At 41.0% G+C, this 16,461-nt stretch overlaps 1 protein-coding gene across 2 annotated transcripts in view; it reads left to right on the plus strand.

The window, feature by feature from the left end:
* The first annotated feature begins 1,212 nt into the window (after window positions 1-1,212).
* The window catches only part of LOC306668178 (ankyrin repeat domain-containing protein 13A), a 33,605-nt gene continuing 18,356 nt past the window's right edge, over window positions 1,213-16,461 (plus strand). The window contains exons 1-4 of one of the 2 annotated variants that reach the window (XM_079151352.1): window positions 1,213-1,534; window positions 12,535-12,667; window positions 13,403-13,527; window positions 15,440-15,485. In XM_079151352.1, coding sequence (XP_079007478.1) covers window positions 1,439-1,534; window positions 12,535-12,667; window positions 13,403-13,527; window positions 15,440-15,485 — 400 coding nt within the window. In that variant the 5' untranslated portion in view covers window positions 1,213-1,438. The remainder of the gene's footprint in view (window positions 1,535-12,534; window positions 12,668-13,402; window positions 13,528-15,439; window positions 15,486-16,461) is intronic. The other variant, XM_079151353.1, reaches the window with a different exon arrangement.

Raw genomic sequence — 16,461 nt, forward strand, 5'->3', positions numbered from 1 at the left:
GAATGGATTAGACCAGGATTCTTGAACAGCTGCTGCAGGCATCTGAAAAGCTGTGTGCACATAAGCAGAGAAGGCAGAGGGAATGTTTTCAGAATGCATTGAATAACTTTGCCTAGTTATGTGATCTAGTTGTAGACAGGTGGGCAGACAGAGTGACTGGTTCTTCATTGAGTTAAGGAGACACACATAGTGCCTGAAGTTGGAACCCAAAGCATGAGCATTCTATTTATAGGTGGTGCTCAGATCCAGGTATTATATTAGTCTTTTCAATAATAACCCCAAATCTAAATGGTTAGCTTAAAAATGACACTCAAAAGCCAGGTACAGTGGTACATGCCTTTAATTCCAGGGAATGTAGCTCAGTGGTAGAGCATGTCTGGATCCAATCCATAGTGTGTGTGTGTGTCTGAAGGTGGAATAAACCACCACTATAGGTAGCTTTAAGTCATAACCCAGTTTGGAAATTGGAGAGAACCGTGGTTCTCAACTGGAGGCCATTTTTCTTTCCAGAGGATTTTTGGCAACATCTGGAGACATGCTTTGGGGAGTGCTATTGGCATTTAGTAGGTAGAAAAGCCAGGGATGCTGCTTCGTATCCTACAAAGGATCTTATAACTTCCACACAAAGATTTATCCAGTTCAAAATGTTCCAAGGTTAGGAAATCCTGTGATAGACTTACACCCTTATAATGCAAACATCTCAAACAACCTCTCTAGGGTTTATAATGCCTCCTAAAATTATTTGGTGTTGCCCACTTGCAAAATGGCTTCTGACCAATCATAGAAGGATCTGCCCTGGTCCAAAAAGGCTGCAAGGGAGTCAGTAGCCACAATGGTTTGGTCCAGGCTCCTGTCGTCACCCCCTGACTGCAGAGCCAATGGAAGAGGCCTAGTTGTGGACTGAACCACCGCAGGTCGCCGGAGCAGGGGGAGAGAGGCTGCTGACGGAGAGATAGAGTTTCTCACGCTGAGATCTTGGGCCAAAGAAGAGAACCGCTGCAGCTCTACGCTGTGTGTGTCATTAGGTTTCGTGGTGTGAACTTGGAGGTGGGTGGTACTGGGCGGGCCTCGGACCCGTTGCCTGGCCTCGGCCCCTCCCGCCGCGGCGCGCGGTGGTACGGCCTTCGCACTTCCCTGTTTGGGGCAGTTCGGCCCGCAGAAGTCGGTTCGGGAGCTGTCAGCGCGGGCGCGAGCGCGGCGGGGCGCGGGGTGGGCGCGGCCCGACCCGGTCCCCGACCCGGCCCGCGACCCCCAAACCTCACGCGCCCCACACCCGGCCCGCTAGGCCTCGCAGCCGCCCACCGCGCCCCTTGCCGGATCGCTCGCTCACTCCTCTCGTCCTCTCCGCTAGCCGGCCGCCGGGCGGGCGGCAGAGACCCCGCCGGGACCGAGGCTTCTGGCTGGCGGGCGGCCAGACCCCGGCCGCGGCCTCCTCGCCATGTCCTCGACCAGCGACGCCAGCAGTCACTTCCCCCTGCACCTCCTGGTCTGGAACAACGACTACCGGCAGCTGGAGAAGGAGCTGCGGGGCCAGGTGAGCTGTGGGGCGGAGGGATTTGGGGGGGTCGTTTGGTCTTCCAGAACCCATTTCCAGCCCGCTGCCTCCAGGACCTCCCAGACCCCTTCAGCTCTGCAGTCCTGGGACAGTAATAATAACAGTGATAAGTGTCCAGTGCTTTCTGTAACGCCAGGCCAGGCCCTGGGATTTTTGGGTGTCATCCCTTTTAACCTTCCCCAAAACGCTAGGAGGTAGGCACTTTTATTATTTCATTCGATAGAGAAGGAAACTGAGGCTCTCAGAGGTTGCTTGCTTTGCGTGAGGTTACCCCCAACCCCGCTCCAATTAATATCCATGTCGGGATTTTAACTCAGGTGGCCAGCTCCAGAATGCATCGCCTTTACCGTTGCTAAACTCTGTTGCCTCAAAGACAGAAGAACAACACACACACCCTTACCCCACCCACCCTTGTGAAGAAGGGCTTGGTTGGTTTTAGAGTCCAGGCTGTAACTTGCCCTGTGACCTTGGGCAAGGCATTTTCGTTCTGAGGCCCACAGTCATTTATCCATAGAATGAGGATGTTGGTAGTGATGTAGGCAAACCCAGTACTTGACAGTATTGATAGTTCTTGGGAGGGGTCTGGGAATCAGCATTTAACAAGCTCCCCAGAAAGGCTGATACATTTTAAACTTTGAGAATCCCTGGTGTTCCGGCTCCTTAAAATCCCTTCTTGTTCTAAAGTGCTTTCATTCTTTTTTATTTATTGCCATCTATTTACGATTGAGGTTCTCAATTGGAGGTGATTTTGCCCCTGGGGGGACATTTGGGAATGTAAAGAGGCATTTTTGCTTGTAGGTGAGGAGTGGGTGCTACTGGCATCTAGTGGGCAGAGGCTGCCCTACATCCTACAATGCACAAGGCAGCCACCCACAAGAGAACTATCTGGCTCCAAATGTCAATTGTGTCTTAGTTGAGAAATCTTGCTTTAAAGGATCCCAACAATCCTAGAAGTTCTGGTATCTTCAAGTTACAAACCAGCAAATTTAGTAAATAGAAAAAGGATTTGTAATTACTCTTGCAATCTGGTGTTCTTCTTGGTTTCATTCATTTTATTCAGCAAATTTAAAGACCTAATTTTTGGATGCCTCAAAATTGACCCTAGAATTGTCGAGAAATTTAGAAGAAAAGGAGCATTGGTTCTCTTTTGGATGGCAGGAATTGAGGAGGATCAACCTTACCATGTTTGAACAGTTACCATTAAGTGTGTACTTGCAATCTTCTATATTTAAGTTGATTGAGCATCTACTGGAATTCAAAAGTTGCTCTTTTTTCATTAAAAAAAACTCCATCTGGGCGCAGCGGCACATGCCTATAATCTCACCTACTGGGAAGCCTGAAGCAGAAAGATTACAAGTTTGAGGCCATTCTGGATATTTTAGAGAGACTTTGCCTCAAATAAGAAACAAAAAGGTCTAGGATATAACTCAGTGGTAGCATCTCTGGCTCATTCCCCAGTACCAAAAAGTAAAAAATAAAAATAAAAGATAAAGAACTCCAGACAGAACAAAGTTTTGTAACAGTCATTATTCTTAATTAAATGATACAGTAGCTATTTAAGAGTTAAGGAGATATGACACATGTTCCCAGACAAAGTGATTCACCATTAGGTATCCCAGTATACCTGATGACTTAATACCCTATTACTAGCTGTGGCTCAAAGGTAGTCTGTACCATTTTACTTTTAGCTCTAAGTCTCGCGAGGATCATTTTAAAAATGACCAGTTCTGATTTTTAAGGGTCTGCTTTTTGCATCTGCACTTTTCAGTATTGTGACTGCCCAACTTATGTAATGCTGAGAGAAAGTACAAAGAAAATCACAGAATTAAAATCCTATCACAAATAAAATTCTGTTTCATAAAAAGAGTCATCATTATTAACCACACACTTTCAATTCCAGTTTCCGAAAACAGCAGGCTCTCTACTCTTTGGAGGTGAAGTGAAGTTTAAATTTTTTTAAGACTAAACAAAGTCTTGGTTTATAATCTTTTTTTTTTTTTTTTTAAGTGGTACTGGGGATTGAACCCGGTGGGACTCTACCAATGAACTACACCTCCAACCCTCTTTATTATTATTTTATTGAGGTGGGCTTGCCAAGTTGCCAAGGCTGGCCTCGAATCTGTGATTCTCTTGCTCCAGCCTCCTGAGTAGCTTGGATTCCAGGCATGCGCCATGCACCTAACTCTGGTTTATTATTTAAAGTGTATCATAGTTATCTCTTTCCCCTGCAAACTATGATAAAAGTGTCCATTGAAGTTCTCTGCCTTTTACCTTGAAAAATAATCGGACATTCATGATTAAACTTGGGTATTAAAATCTTGGCAGCAGACTTTCCCCAAGTAAACTTTGGGTCCTCAATGCCCTTGACTGTTAAGGAGGTCAGGAAGAATATTCATACTTGCTAATTCTTTGGTCTTGACTCTGTTCTCAGTAATCACTGTGCACTGTTTCATAGTATCCCAGCTTCTTTTGGGGAGTAGACAGTTGACATGTATTCATAAAGCGGTCTTGACTGGGAGAGTTGACTGTCAGTATAATCCAACTTCAGTCTTGAAACTTGGCCATTGAAAGGACAGTCACACAGCTCCTCTCCATGCTTGGTTCAATGCTCTGCTGTCACCATCTTGAAATCCTTAACTATTTTGAATAAGGGATGCCTTGCATTTTTGTTTTTACTGGGCCCTGCAAATTATATAACTGGCTTAGGGTCAAGAAGTTGAATATCAATATCATTAAACTACATTAAAATATATGACAGCAAATATTTTGTTGCCCTCCTTTTGTCTAAAGTCTATTGATTATGAAACCACCTGCCTCTGTGACCTGGAGGCAATGGGGTTTTAATGGCCAGTATGAATGCTGATTAAGTCGTGAGCTGGGCGTGTTACCTTTACTGACTCATTTCATCACCTGTGCAGATGGGGACCTTGAATGCCTACTGTTTTCCCAAGTGTTGTGTTGAGGTGTTTTATGTGTAATCTTCTATTTAATTCTCACACCAGCTTTCTGGATGGGTGCTACTATGATTCCCACGTTACAGACGAGGCAAACCGATGAAGAGAACTTAGTCACTGCTTAACTGGTATCTGAATTAGGGTTTGAATCCAGAAAGGCAGACTGTCCAAATCCTGGAAATTTTTTGGTGGGGGAGGGATACTGGAGATTGAACTCAGGGGCACTTGACCACTGAGCCAATCCCCAGCCTTGTTTTGTATTTTATTTAGAGACAGGGTCTCACTGAGTTGCTTAGTGCCTCACTTTTGCTGAGGCTGACTTTGAACTCGAGAACCTCCTGCCTCAGCCTCTTGAGCCACAGGGATTACAGGCGTGCGCCACTGTGCTGGGCCAAAATCCTGTATTCTTCACCCCTCAGCTCTTTCAGTAAATCTGGAGAATAAGGAAGATAACGGATTTGAAAGTGCAGGCACATAGTGAATGGGAACAGTACCATTTGGAGTAGCTACCACTGTTTTTATTATAATCGTCATTTATAAACCTAGGAATTTAGCTTCTTTTATGTGTGTTCTAATTTTTTTTTCTGCAAGGAATATGTATTGGTCGCATAATTAATCACCTCAGCAATAAAACCTGCTGTTTTTCTTAATGTTTTGTTTGCCAGCAACTTTCTGCCATCTACTTCATTCCCACCGTCACACTAGGGAGATGTGAAGCAGGCACACTGGTAACTGGAAGGGTTTTATTTTGTTTCAGGAACTTCTGCAGCACAGAAAGCGTCAGTTTTATCCAGATGAAGAGGATGAGCACGTTTCAGCCACAACGGCACAGCGTTGCTAGTAGCTGGGTGGATGTCACTTTGCCAACTATGCAATTGTTTCAGGCCTCCAGTGCTTGCCCAGCAGAGGCACTTAGCAAAGTGCCTCTTAACCCATCAGCTCTTTAATGTTCAGTGGGGCCTCGGAATTGGTTGCTGAGGTTGAAATTGTTTGTGTTCTGGTTATGTCTTTTAGCTAGAGCATTCTGTTAAACTCCTGTGGCCTTCTTCCCCATGCTGGGGAATGCGGGAACATTTATGGGGACAAACGCAGAGGTGAGTTCATGCATCAGACAGTGTAGGGAAAACTCTGGAACCACATAGGGTGAAGGTTGGCAGAGGAGGCCTGACTTTAGACTCCACATACCCTCCTTGGACACCAGCAGGCAAAAATATAACATCCAGGCAGGAGGAAGAGAATGTTCCAGGCAGCAGCAATACCTGGAACCCAACAGGGAACCACCTTGAGGCTCTCACTGCAGCCTGTGGCAGGTCAGATGAGGCCACTGGGCACGTATTCAAGTCAGTGCCAGTGGTGAACCACCCCCGATGAAGTGCCTAGAGGCATACTCCGCAGAAACTGGCCTGTGGATCCCTTTCCCGCTGACCTGAGGCGGGAGGGGGGGCTGGGACTATCTGAGTTAAAGAGGAGTGAGGGAGGTGACCCTGTTGAGGGAAAGGAAGGCTCCTGAGCTTCTGGCCAGAAGTCCCCAGAGGTGAGAGTTCATGAGGAGCCTCGAGATGGCTAGGTAGGATATGGCGGGGCTGGTACTCGCCTGAAGCTGGTGGGGAAGCTGGAAGTGAGGCCGTATCTGGCTTTGAAGCCTATTCTCAAAACTTTGTCATTTACGGCCAGTGGAGGACAGTGGTGTGGGAAAGAAGGCTTTTGAGCAAGAAAAGTAGATGGGTATCAGTTAGCAAGCAGGAAGGAGATGTGTAGACATCTCACTCCTTGACTTAAACTTTTCAGATGCTCGTAGTTAAAAGGGGGTCGGCCGAAGGTACAAAATGAACGACCTAAGCATTCAGCTTTGAAAGTGAATTCCACTTCAATTCTGAAAGCCTGTGCTCTCTGAACTAAGATCATTAGTTGATGATACTAAGCCCCACTACTGTGATGAAATTTGAACAAATCTCTCTTAATAAGAGAGTGACAGTTAATATGAAACTCCATAGTGTGGGCGTATGCTAATAAGAGCTAACTCTGCCTAGTGTGCACTGTAGCATCAAGCAGGTGCCAGGTCAAGGCCTTTCCATTTCATAAGCTAGCAGACTGAAGCGCAAGAGAAATTAAGCAATTAGGCAAGCAGCAAAACAGTATCTAGATACTAGGTTAATTTTATGTATTACCTATAAATACACTTTTCTTCTAGCATCTTTGTTGAGATACTATTCACTTATCATTACAAGCTACCCTTTTGAAGTGTTCTATTTAGTGATTTTTAGTATGTTCACTGAGTTATGCAATCATAACCACTGTTAATTCTGGAACATTTCCTTCACCTCAAAAGAAGTCTCATTGCCCATTTCTTGCCAGCCTTTTAGCCCCAGGTAACTGCTAATCTTTCTGTCTTTGTAGAGTTGCCCATTTTAGACATATTGTATAAATAAAATCAGGTTATATAAGGCCTTTTGTGTCTGGTTTCTTTCCCTTAGCTGATGTGTTTTGGAGGTTTTTCCATGTTATGGCCTGTATCAATTCTTCATTCCTTTTTATGACTGAATAATAATCCATTGTATGGATTTTTTTTGTTACTTGGCCGTTTGATTGTGTCCACTTTTAGTTATTATGAATAATTCTGTTGTGCACGTTTCTTTATAAGTTTTTCTATGGTATATGTTTTCATTTCTCTTGTGTATATATGTTGGAAAGGAATTCCTGGATCATATGGTCACTAAGTAGCTGCACTATTTTACATTCCCATCAGCAGGGTTCAAGGGTTCCATTTTCTCTACATCCTTGTCAACACTTATTATTGTCTGTCTTTTAGGTTTTAACCATCCTAGTGGGTGTGAAATTGTATCTCATTGTGGTTTTTATTTGTATTTCCCTAATGATTTGTGATGTTGAGGATCTTTTCATGTTCTTATTGTCTACTTGTATGTTATTTTCAGAGAAGTGTCTATTCAAATTCATTGCCCATTTTTAATTGAGTTATTTGACTTTTTATTGTTGAATTGTAAGAGCTCTTCATATATTCTGAATGGTAGACTCTGATCAATATAGTATGTGCAAATATTTCTCCCATTCTGTGGGTTACCTTTTTGCTTTCTTTGTGTTATCATTTGAAGGATAAAAGTTTTTAATTTGGTGAAGTCCAGTTTATCTACATTTCCTTTTGGTACTGATCTGTGCTTTTGGTGTCACAGCTAAGACTTTGCCTAGCCTGTGGTCATGAAGGTGTACTGTGTTTTCTTCTGAAAGATTTAAAAAAAATCATTTTAGCTTTCACATTTGGATTTTAAGTTCCATTTTTGAGCCAATTTTCATGTATAAAATAAGAAACATCATTCTTTTGCATGTAAATATCCAGTTGTTAAAGCACCATTTGTTGAAAGGACTGCTTTTTTCCCCAGTGAATTATTTTGGCACCCTTGTTGAAAATTGATTGACCATAAATATGTGGGTTTATTTTAGAACTCTTAAATTGTACTCCATTGAGAAAATGTCTATCCTTATGCTAGTACCACACTGTCTTTATTGCTGTAACTTTGCATAATAACTTTTGAATTTGGGAAATATAAATCCTTGAAATTTGCTTTTCTTTTTATGATGAATATTCTAGGTTCCTTGTGTTTCCATATAAATTTCAGGATCAACTTGTTGATTTCAGTAAAAAGCCAACTGGGATTTTGATAGGAATTGCATTGAACTATGCCTAGTTTGGAGAGTATTGCATCTTAATGATAAAGATTTCTGAACCATGAACATAGGGTGCTTTTACATTTGTCTCAGTTCTTCTCAGCAATGCTTTATGATATTCAGCTTCATTTTTTTCTTTATTTCTAAGTGTTTTTCTTTTTGATGATATCATAAAGTTATCATAATTATTTTCTTAATTTCGTTCTTGAGTTCATTACTAGTATATAGAAATACAATTGATTTTTGTATGTTGATCTTATATTCTGCAATCTTGCTTAATTCATTTTTTTTATTGGATTCCTTTGGATTTTCTGTGTATAAAATTTTGTAATCTATGAATAGAAATATTTCTTTTAAATCTAGATGCTTTTTATTTCTTTTTCTTACCTAATTGCCCTGATTAGACCCTCTAATACAATATTAAATAGAAGTGGTGAATGAGGATATCCTTGTCTTGTTCCTTATTTTAGAGGGAAGCATCCAGTCTTTTATTCCTTCAAGCATGATGTTTTCTGTGGGTTTTTATAGGTGCTCTTTGAGGAATCTGCCTTGAGTTGTGCTTTTTTTTTTTTTTTTTTAAATAGGGCTATTGAACTTTGTCAATACTTTTTCTGTTTGTATCTGTTGACAATCATGTGGTTTTCGTTTTATTTTATTGACAGACAGGAATATGGTAATAATTATCAGATGTTAAACCAATCTTGCATTTATAAGATAAATGTCCCTTGGTTATAGTGGTATGATGGTTAACCTTTTTATATGCTTCCTGGAATGTTATTGAAAAATTTTGCATCTGTGTTCATGAGAGATTGATAAATTTGTCATCAGGATAATACTGGGCTCATATAATAAAGTTGGAAAGTTTCCCTTCCTCTTCTGTATCTTCAAAGAGTTTGTGAATAATTGGTATTAATTTTTAAAATGTTTGATATAATTCAACAGTGAAGTCATGTAGGACTATTTGTGGGGGGTGTTGTTGTTTTAATCTCATTATAAATATATTTGAATTTTCTATTTCTTCTTGAGTCAGTTTTGCTAATTTGTGTCTATATAGAATTTTGTCTTTTTTATCTAAGTTATCAAACTTGTTGGCATACAGTTGTTCATAGTATTCCTCTGTAATCTTTTTTATTTATGTAGAGTTGATAATAATATTCCTTCTTTCATTCCTATGTTTAGTAAAGTGAATGTTCTTTTTTTTTGGTCAATCTAACTCAATATTTGTCAATTTTGTTGATATTTTCAAAGAACAAACTTTGTTGTTTTTTTCTATTGTTTTTCTGCTATTTCTCTAATCTTTATTAACCTGTTGTTTTAATTTAAAAAAAATTTTTTTAACAATAATGAAGAGTGAACTCAGGCTAGTGCTGTACCAGGGAGCTACATTCTCAGCATCTTCTCTGCCTCCCACCCGTTTTTGTTGTTGTTGTTGTTGTTGTTGTTGTTGTTGTTGTTGTTTCACCAGGGATTGAACCCAGGGGCACTTAACCACTTAGCCACATTCCTAGCACTTTTTCATTTTTTATTTTGAGGCAGAATCTCACTAAGTTGCTTAGGGCCACACTAAGTTGCTGAGGCTGGCCTTGAACTTGTTATCTTCCTGCCTCAGCCTTGTGAGTTGCTGGGATTATAGGCCTGCATCATTGTGCCCAGCTTTTTTTTTTTTTTTTTTTTTTTTCTTAAATTCGAGACAGGGGAGACCAGCCTGAAACTTGCAATCTTCCTCTCTTAGCCTCCCAAATATCTGGGTTTACAGGTGCAGATCATGCTCAGCTTCATAACAGTTTTTAAATCACATTGTCACCATAATATATTATGAAATTTCTTCCCTGCCCTTCTCATTTCGAATGAGACAGGCACAGGAGGCTCTGAAGAATTATAATCAGCCATACAAAGCTCTTTGGCATATACATTTCTCCCTGTTGACCAAAGTAGAACAAAGTTAACAATTTAATTTGGATTTTATTTTGTATATCATATCTTAGAGTTATCCAGGAGTTTGAGTGTTAATTCTTAGTCTGAGCCGTTACTTTCCTTCTGGAATGTGAATTGCAGTAAGTACAATTTCTTCTTTCATGTGATAAATATTGTTAAGTCGCTCCTATGTGGCAGGCAGTGTGCCAAACCTAGCACCTTTCATTTGGATTGAATTTGAATTCTGGTTTATGTAATAGACGTGTAGGAAGGTAATGACTTTGCTGATTATTTCTTTCTTGCTAAACTTCAACTGTGTTCATAGTTCATAAGTTCATAGTCTTGTTACTTTTAAGAAAACAATTATTTAATGCAACTTAGAGTGTAGAGTGGCAGAAGCTAAGAAATATAATGCTTGGACTCTCCCTTTAAAATTCTCAATCTCTTTGGTGTGATAGACAAGCCATCCTTTAGGAAAAGTTAAGAGAATGATGAGACAGTGGTATGGAACATGCTCCAGAAGGCATGATGGAACAGTTATATCCTCTTTTTTCCAGGGTTTCACTTTCCACTTACCCATGGTCTACCACACTCTGAAACTATTTAATGGAAAATTCCAGAAATAAACTATTCATATGTTTTATTTTTATTTTTTTCATGTTTTAAATTGCATGCCATTCTGAGTAGCAGAATGAAACCTTACACCATTCCACTCTGTGATGGTGATGTGAATCATTGTGTTGTTCAGTGTATCCACAATGTATATGCTACCTGCCCGTTAGTCATTTAATAACCACTTTTGTTACCAGGTCCACTATTGGAGAGGGGTTTATAGTACTTGTGTTCAAGTAACCCTTGCTTTACTTAATAATGCCCCATAGCACAATGAGAGTATTAATGTTGGCAACTCAGATATACCAAAGAAAAGCTCTAAAGTGCTTCTTGTAAGTCTAGAGGTAAAATTATTTTTTAAAAAATTTGATTTAAATTATTATTTTTTGTGGTGCTGGGGATTGAACCCAGGGCCTTGTGCATGTGAGGCAAGCACTCCACCAACTGAGCTATATCCCCAGCCCTTATTTTTAAAATTTGTTCTAATTGGTTATACATGGAAAATTCTTTGTTGTTTGTTTTGTGCAAGGATGAAAATTCTTTATTTTATTATATATATATGTATGTATGTAGGAAAAAAACATGAGCTGAGTATTGTCCTCGGTTTCGAGTCCACTGGGGTCTTAGAAATGTCCCCCATCTGCAAGGGGGGCTGTTGTATTTCAGCACCTGGGAGGACACTGAAGTCTGGGATTTGTCTAGCAGGTCCCGTGTTCAGCTCGCAGAATGTTTTCAGCTGCTTCTGTTATTCCTCAACAATAGTTCTTCACTGCACAATAGCCATGATATAATTTTAGCAAAATTGGGAGGTTCAAGAGTTGTTGGTTGTGGTTATTTACCCATAGTTCCATTTCACCTCCCTTCCGAAGTGGCACGTGGTATATACATCTTTGGAGACTGCAGTTAGTGCCTGTACAACAACTAGCATCTCAAATCAAGATAAAGCACATTTCCTAAGAAGTGTTATGGTGTTTCAAAAGGTTTTACATTCCGAAAGTCCCACGGCAGTTCATTGTGTCCTTGGAAGAACTTTTGGAGCCCTGTTTTGCAGGCGGTGCTCAGTCACTGAGACTCACACCAGAGAAGCTGCTGCTTGGCTCTGGAGAGCGGATGTGTTTCTGAAAGGAGGGCCAGTAGCTGAGCAGGAATGAAGAGATGAGGCCACTCGTGTGTGTCTGTCACAGGGAAGAAACCCGCCAGTTGATGGAGCACACACGTGTGTGTCCACACACCTCCCTGGTGGGTCACCCTCCTTGTCAGGTGCTGCTGGTGTGGTGTGCTACTTCAGGGCACTTAGAACTCAGTATACAGTCATGAGAGAGGTGTTTTGGTGCAAATCCAGCAACACAATGTAATTTTATTCTGACCGGAATTATCTTCTGTACTTTCAGTTTTGATTAAAGTCCTGCACTTCCTGTTCTAGACCTGAATGCTGATGTGCTTCAGAAATCCCCCACGTTCCATGTCACAGGTTGCTTGCATTTCATGAAAGTCCCTAACCTTTTTTTAGGCTTAATCGGAGTTCTGTTAAGAGCTTAGGGTTGGGTTTGATGATCTGAGGCCTATAGTCATTCTTATTTTTTAAGCACTAAACTTTATAGAGAATGAAACTCATTGCTTAAAATTTTTTTTAATTAAAAAGGGAACTAGAACTTTTATCTTTATTTATAGTCCTCAAATTCACATTTCAACTGTGCTCACATGCAAACAAACCTTTTACATATTTCCATCATTATGTATAAATACTATTTTCTGCTTTTTATACTTAATATAGCTCTCATTTTCATATTCTTATATATCCAATTGTGTACTTCACAGAATGTGGAGGCTGTGGATCCCCGAGGGCGAACATTATTACACCTTGCGGTTTCTTTGGGCCATTTGGAATCTGCTCGAGTCTTGCTCCGGCATAAAGCAGATGTGACCAAAGAAAATGGCCAGGGATGGACAGGCAAGTATACTTGTAAAATAATTTAAAGTCACTTATTTCAGTTTCTCTTTCTGAAAAAAACTAGTCTCAATCATGATTTTCCTTTGAGTCAGCTGTATCTCTCTTGGGAGAGATGGGGGATGGGAGCAGATGGGAGTCAGAGGATGCTGGTTGGCTGGTCTGTAGCACAGAGTCACTCAGGATAGAGGGCGACTCCTCTTCCAGTGACAACCCTCATGCAAATCTTTCCCACTGTACATGAGTGTAGAGGTCAGTTTTACTCTTGCAGTATGGTGGGAAAAAGCAAAAAGAAATTGCTAGAAATAGGCATTTTTGGTAAAAATCCTGTCATTTCAGTGTGTGCAAGCTCTCTTACTATTAGTCAGAGTAGTTTTCTGTTAACTGAGCAAAAGTACTTGTAAGTGCAAGTCCTCTTGCCAGCTTTACACGTAACCACAGTTAAAGCTAGCTTTCGGGAAACACTGTCAGGACTTCAGAACCAATGTCAAGAACTTGGGAAGCGAAAAGTAGGAGAGGTTTGACCAGCAGGCTAAGGGTGCTCTGCCTGCTTCTCTTTTCTTTAGTGATGAGCTAGCCATCAGAAGTCATGGTCATCTCTCTGTTGGACTGCAGCCTCACTCCCTCTTTGAAGCAAATATTGGTCTTTGAGTCATATTGATACTCCGTTGGTGGGCTTTGGGATTTGTCAGAAAGTATGAGGATACTCAGTGATTAAATTTCACTCTCGTTTCCCAGTTTTACATGAGGCTGTGAGCACTGGTGACCCTGAGATGGTGTATACAGTTCTTCAACATCGAGACTACCACAACACGTCCATGGCCCTTGAGGGAGTTCCTGAGCTGCTACATAAAATTCTTGAGGTATCCATAAAACCAGCCATGCCAAACATGGTGCTACATGCTGGTGCAATCGTGGGACACAGTTTGACATTCTTACGTGCCTTCCTGAAGAGTTTCATGAATAGTGAATATGATATTTTGACTGCCTGTCCACCTTGTTGAAGTGTGGGAGCTTCTAGGTCATGGGGGTCACCTTTTTTAAGTGCTATTTTAAAATTATAGCCTAAAGAAAATGGACGTCAGACACAATTTGTTTAGGTGCCTGTTTTCTTAAAAGCAGCAGCACCCTGTGCAGAGGTGAGCATCAGTTACCACGCAAGCGTTTTCAGGCTTGCTAAGGCCTGGAGGTCTGTGTGCCACTTCTCTTTGCCACCCTGGTCACTTCTAGACATTAGTATTTTGCAGCCTCTAATCTATTGCCTCAATTGATTTACAGTTAGTGGCTTTTGGGAAGTTTATCTGTCTTATGAATCAAAGTGTAAAAGCTCTCTGACTCTCAGGTCTATCTTAAAAAATGTTCCTTCTAGGCTCCTGGGTTGTTTTGGATGATGGTTGCCATTCTTCAGATAATATTTGTTATTTGAAAGAACCATCTTATCAGTCAACCATGTGCTGTATTCCCAGGGCAGTAGGAGGCAAGAAAGGAGCAGTGGGTTCAGTTGTCAACATTGTTTATTTTCAACTTAAGCACAGAGTCGAGTTCTCTCAAACATCTCCTAAGATGTCTGCTAGTCAAATCAGCACATTTCTTGAGAAAATTAATAGCTCCATTGAAAAAAGGAAAAACTTCGTTATAAGTCAGTCATCGTTCACTATTTAAGCTCTCTCTAAACATTTTTTTCATTGATGTGTAAGCCAAGTCATGACCAAGATATTCATTTTCCATGTACTACAAAGAAACTTCCCATAAAGTACGTAATAGTTGTATGCATTGTTTTAAAAACAGATGGTTCTTTAGGAGTGTGCAGGGGTCACGAGGATTTGTTTTTATCTAATGTACTGCAGGAGGAACTAAAAGCATCATTTGCTCATTTGACAAAGACAGAAAGTGACTTATTTAACATGGGATCTTCCTTCATTTAAGAAATTCACTGTAAAGGATTTTCTTTTTCACCTGTGTTGACTCGTGGCAGGGGACTGCACGTAGTTACAGTGTCTGCTTAAGGTTACAGAGCCCACAAATGCCTCGTGTGCTTAGCGGCATCAGAGGCTGCAGTTGATCCGTCCTTTAACAGTGTCTCCTTAGTAACGCGTCATCCTTGCTTATCCGCTCTTGGAGGTCGTCTTTGCCCAACATTGGAGTCCTGGCTGGTTTTACCATTCCAGGGTAGATTTCTAGCCTTCCTGCCCTGTGTGTCTGTAAAAACTACAGCAAAACCTGGACTTGTAAGGCACAAATAAACAAAATACCTGGAATCCCTCGTATTTTTCTTCTTGAATGATAACTGTTGGATTTCCTAAGTAGCTCTTTAAGAACCTTCTGCAAAAATTGGTGGTAGATAAGAAAAGACCCCTAAACAAGACTGCTCTGATGGTGTGAAACTTCAAAAAGCCTAATTCTAAAAGTTTAGGAGAAAATTGGGGCAAAGTCTTCTGTTACCTGGAGGGAACATCTACTTCCCATGGAAGTGATGTCTAGCAGTTCTTAAGCCCATCTTTCTATAATTCTTGGGAACCTGACTGAACCCCCCAAATCAGATTTGACTTTTATTCTCTTCCAACCCCATTGCTGTTAACATTCTTAACTGTATAGATATATTTTATATCAAGGTAAAATATAATGGCTTGAATGTAAAATTTCAGTGGGTTTGTACTTCGTTTCTTAGTTTCTCCATTCCCTCTGAACTTTTCAAAAGCCATATTAACCTTGCAGTGTTTGTGTTTAGTGAATAGTGCCAAATGTCATCTATTTGAACCTTTGTCTGTCCTTCAGGCTCCAGATTTCTATGTGCAGATGAAATGGGAATTCACCAGCTGGGGTGAGTGGCTGTGGGCTTATAATTTATTTCCATTTCCAAATTTACAGTGCCTGTATATAGGTTCATTTTTCCTTTGTAACAATTACGTACATTTTTTAAAAAAAATCAGATCTAGGAAATGCATACAGAGAAATAAGGAACAGCAGTCACCTTTAGCCCCATTTTGTTCCTTCCAGTCTTTATCCCCAAGCATTGGACTTTTGTCCCCAAACATGTACACAGATGGTATATGGACATTTGCTTCTCCTTTCATTTATCTATCTTGTTAGTTATTTTTCTTTTATTTTCTTTCTTTTTTGTTTAGTGAAGGTAGAGCCTCACTATCCTGCCTAGGCTGGCCTTGAACTCCTGGGCTCAAGCAATCCTCCTACCTCACCCTCCCTGGTAGTTGGGATGACAGGCATGTGCTACTAAGCCAAGTTATTAATTTTTTTTTTGGTACTGGGAATTGAACTCAGGGGCACTCCCAGCCCTGTTTTGTATTTTATTTAGAGACAGGGTCTCACTGAGTTGCTTAGTGTCTCCGCCATTGCTGAAGCTGGCTTTGAACTCACAATCCTCCTGCCTCAACCTCCCAAGCAACTGGGATTATAGGTGTGTGCCACTGCGCCTGGCTCTTACAAGTTTTTATTTAAGTTTTTAACATTTATTTATTTTATTTATTTATTTTGTGGCATGTAGCACTTTGTTAGTGAGGGTAATCACCTTAGTCTAGGCAGAGAGAAGGCAGGGATGGACAGGACTAGCATCCATGTAAGGGGATTTTCCCGAAAATTGGTGGTTCAACATGCAGGTTTAGAGGAGGCATGGTTGTGGATGAGCACCCCACAGAAAGCAGCAGGCCTCTGCCAAGTCAATAGGAGGGACACCCTAGGCCTGGCAGGGTCCCTGAGACAGCACAGCTTCAATGTCAGACTGGATGTTGATGGTCCAAATTCTGCAGCTGTATCTGCACACTGGCGCAATGGCAGGAGCC

Source organism: Sciurus vulgaris, assembly GCF_902686455.1.
Source record: "Sciurus vulgaris genome assembly, chromosome: 8".
In the NCBI taxonomy this organism is placed as follows: Eukaryota; Metazoa; Chordata; class Mammalia; order Rodentia; family Sciuridae; genus Sciurus; species Sciurus vulgaris.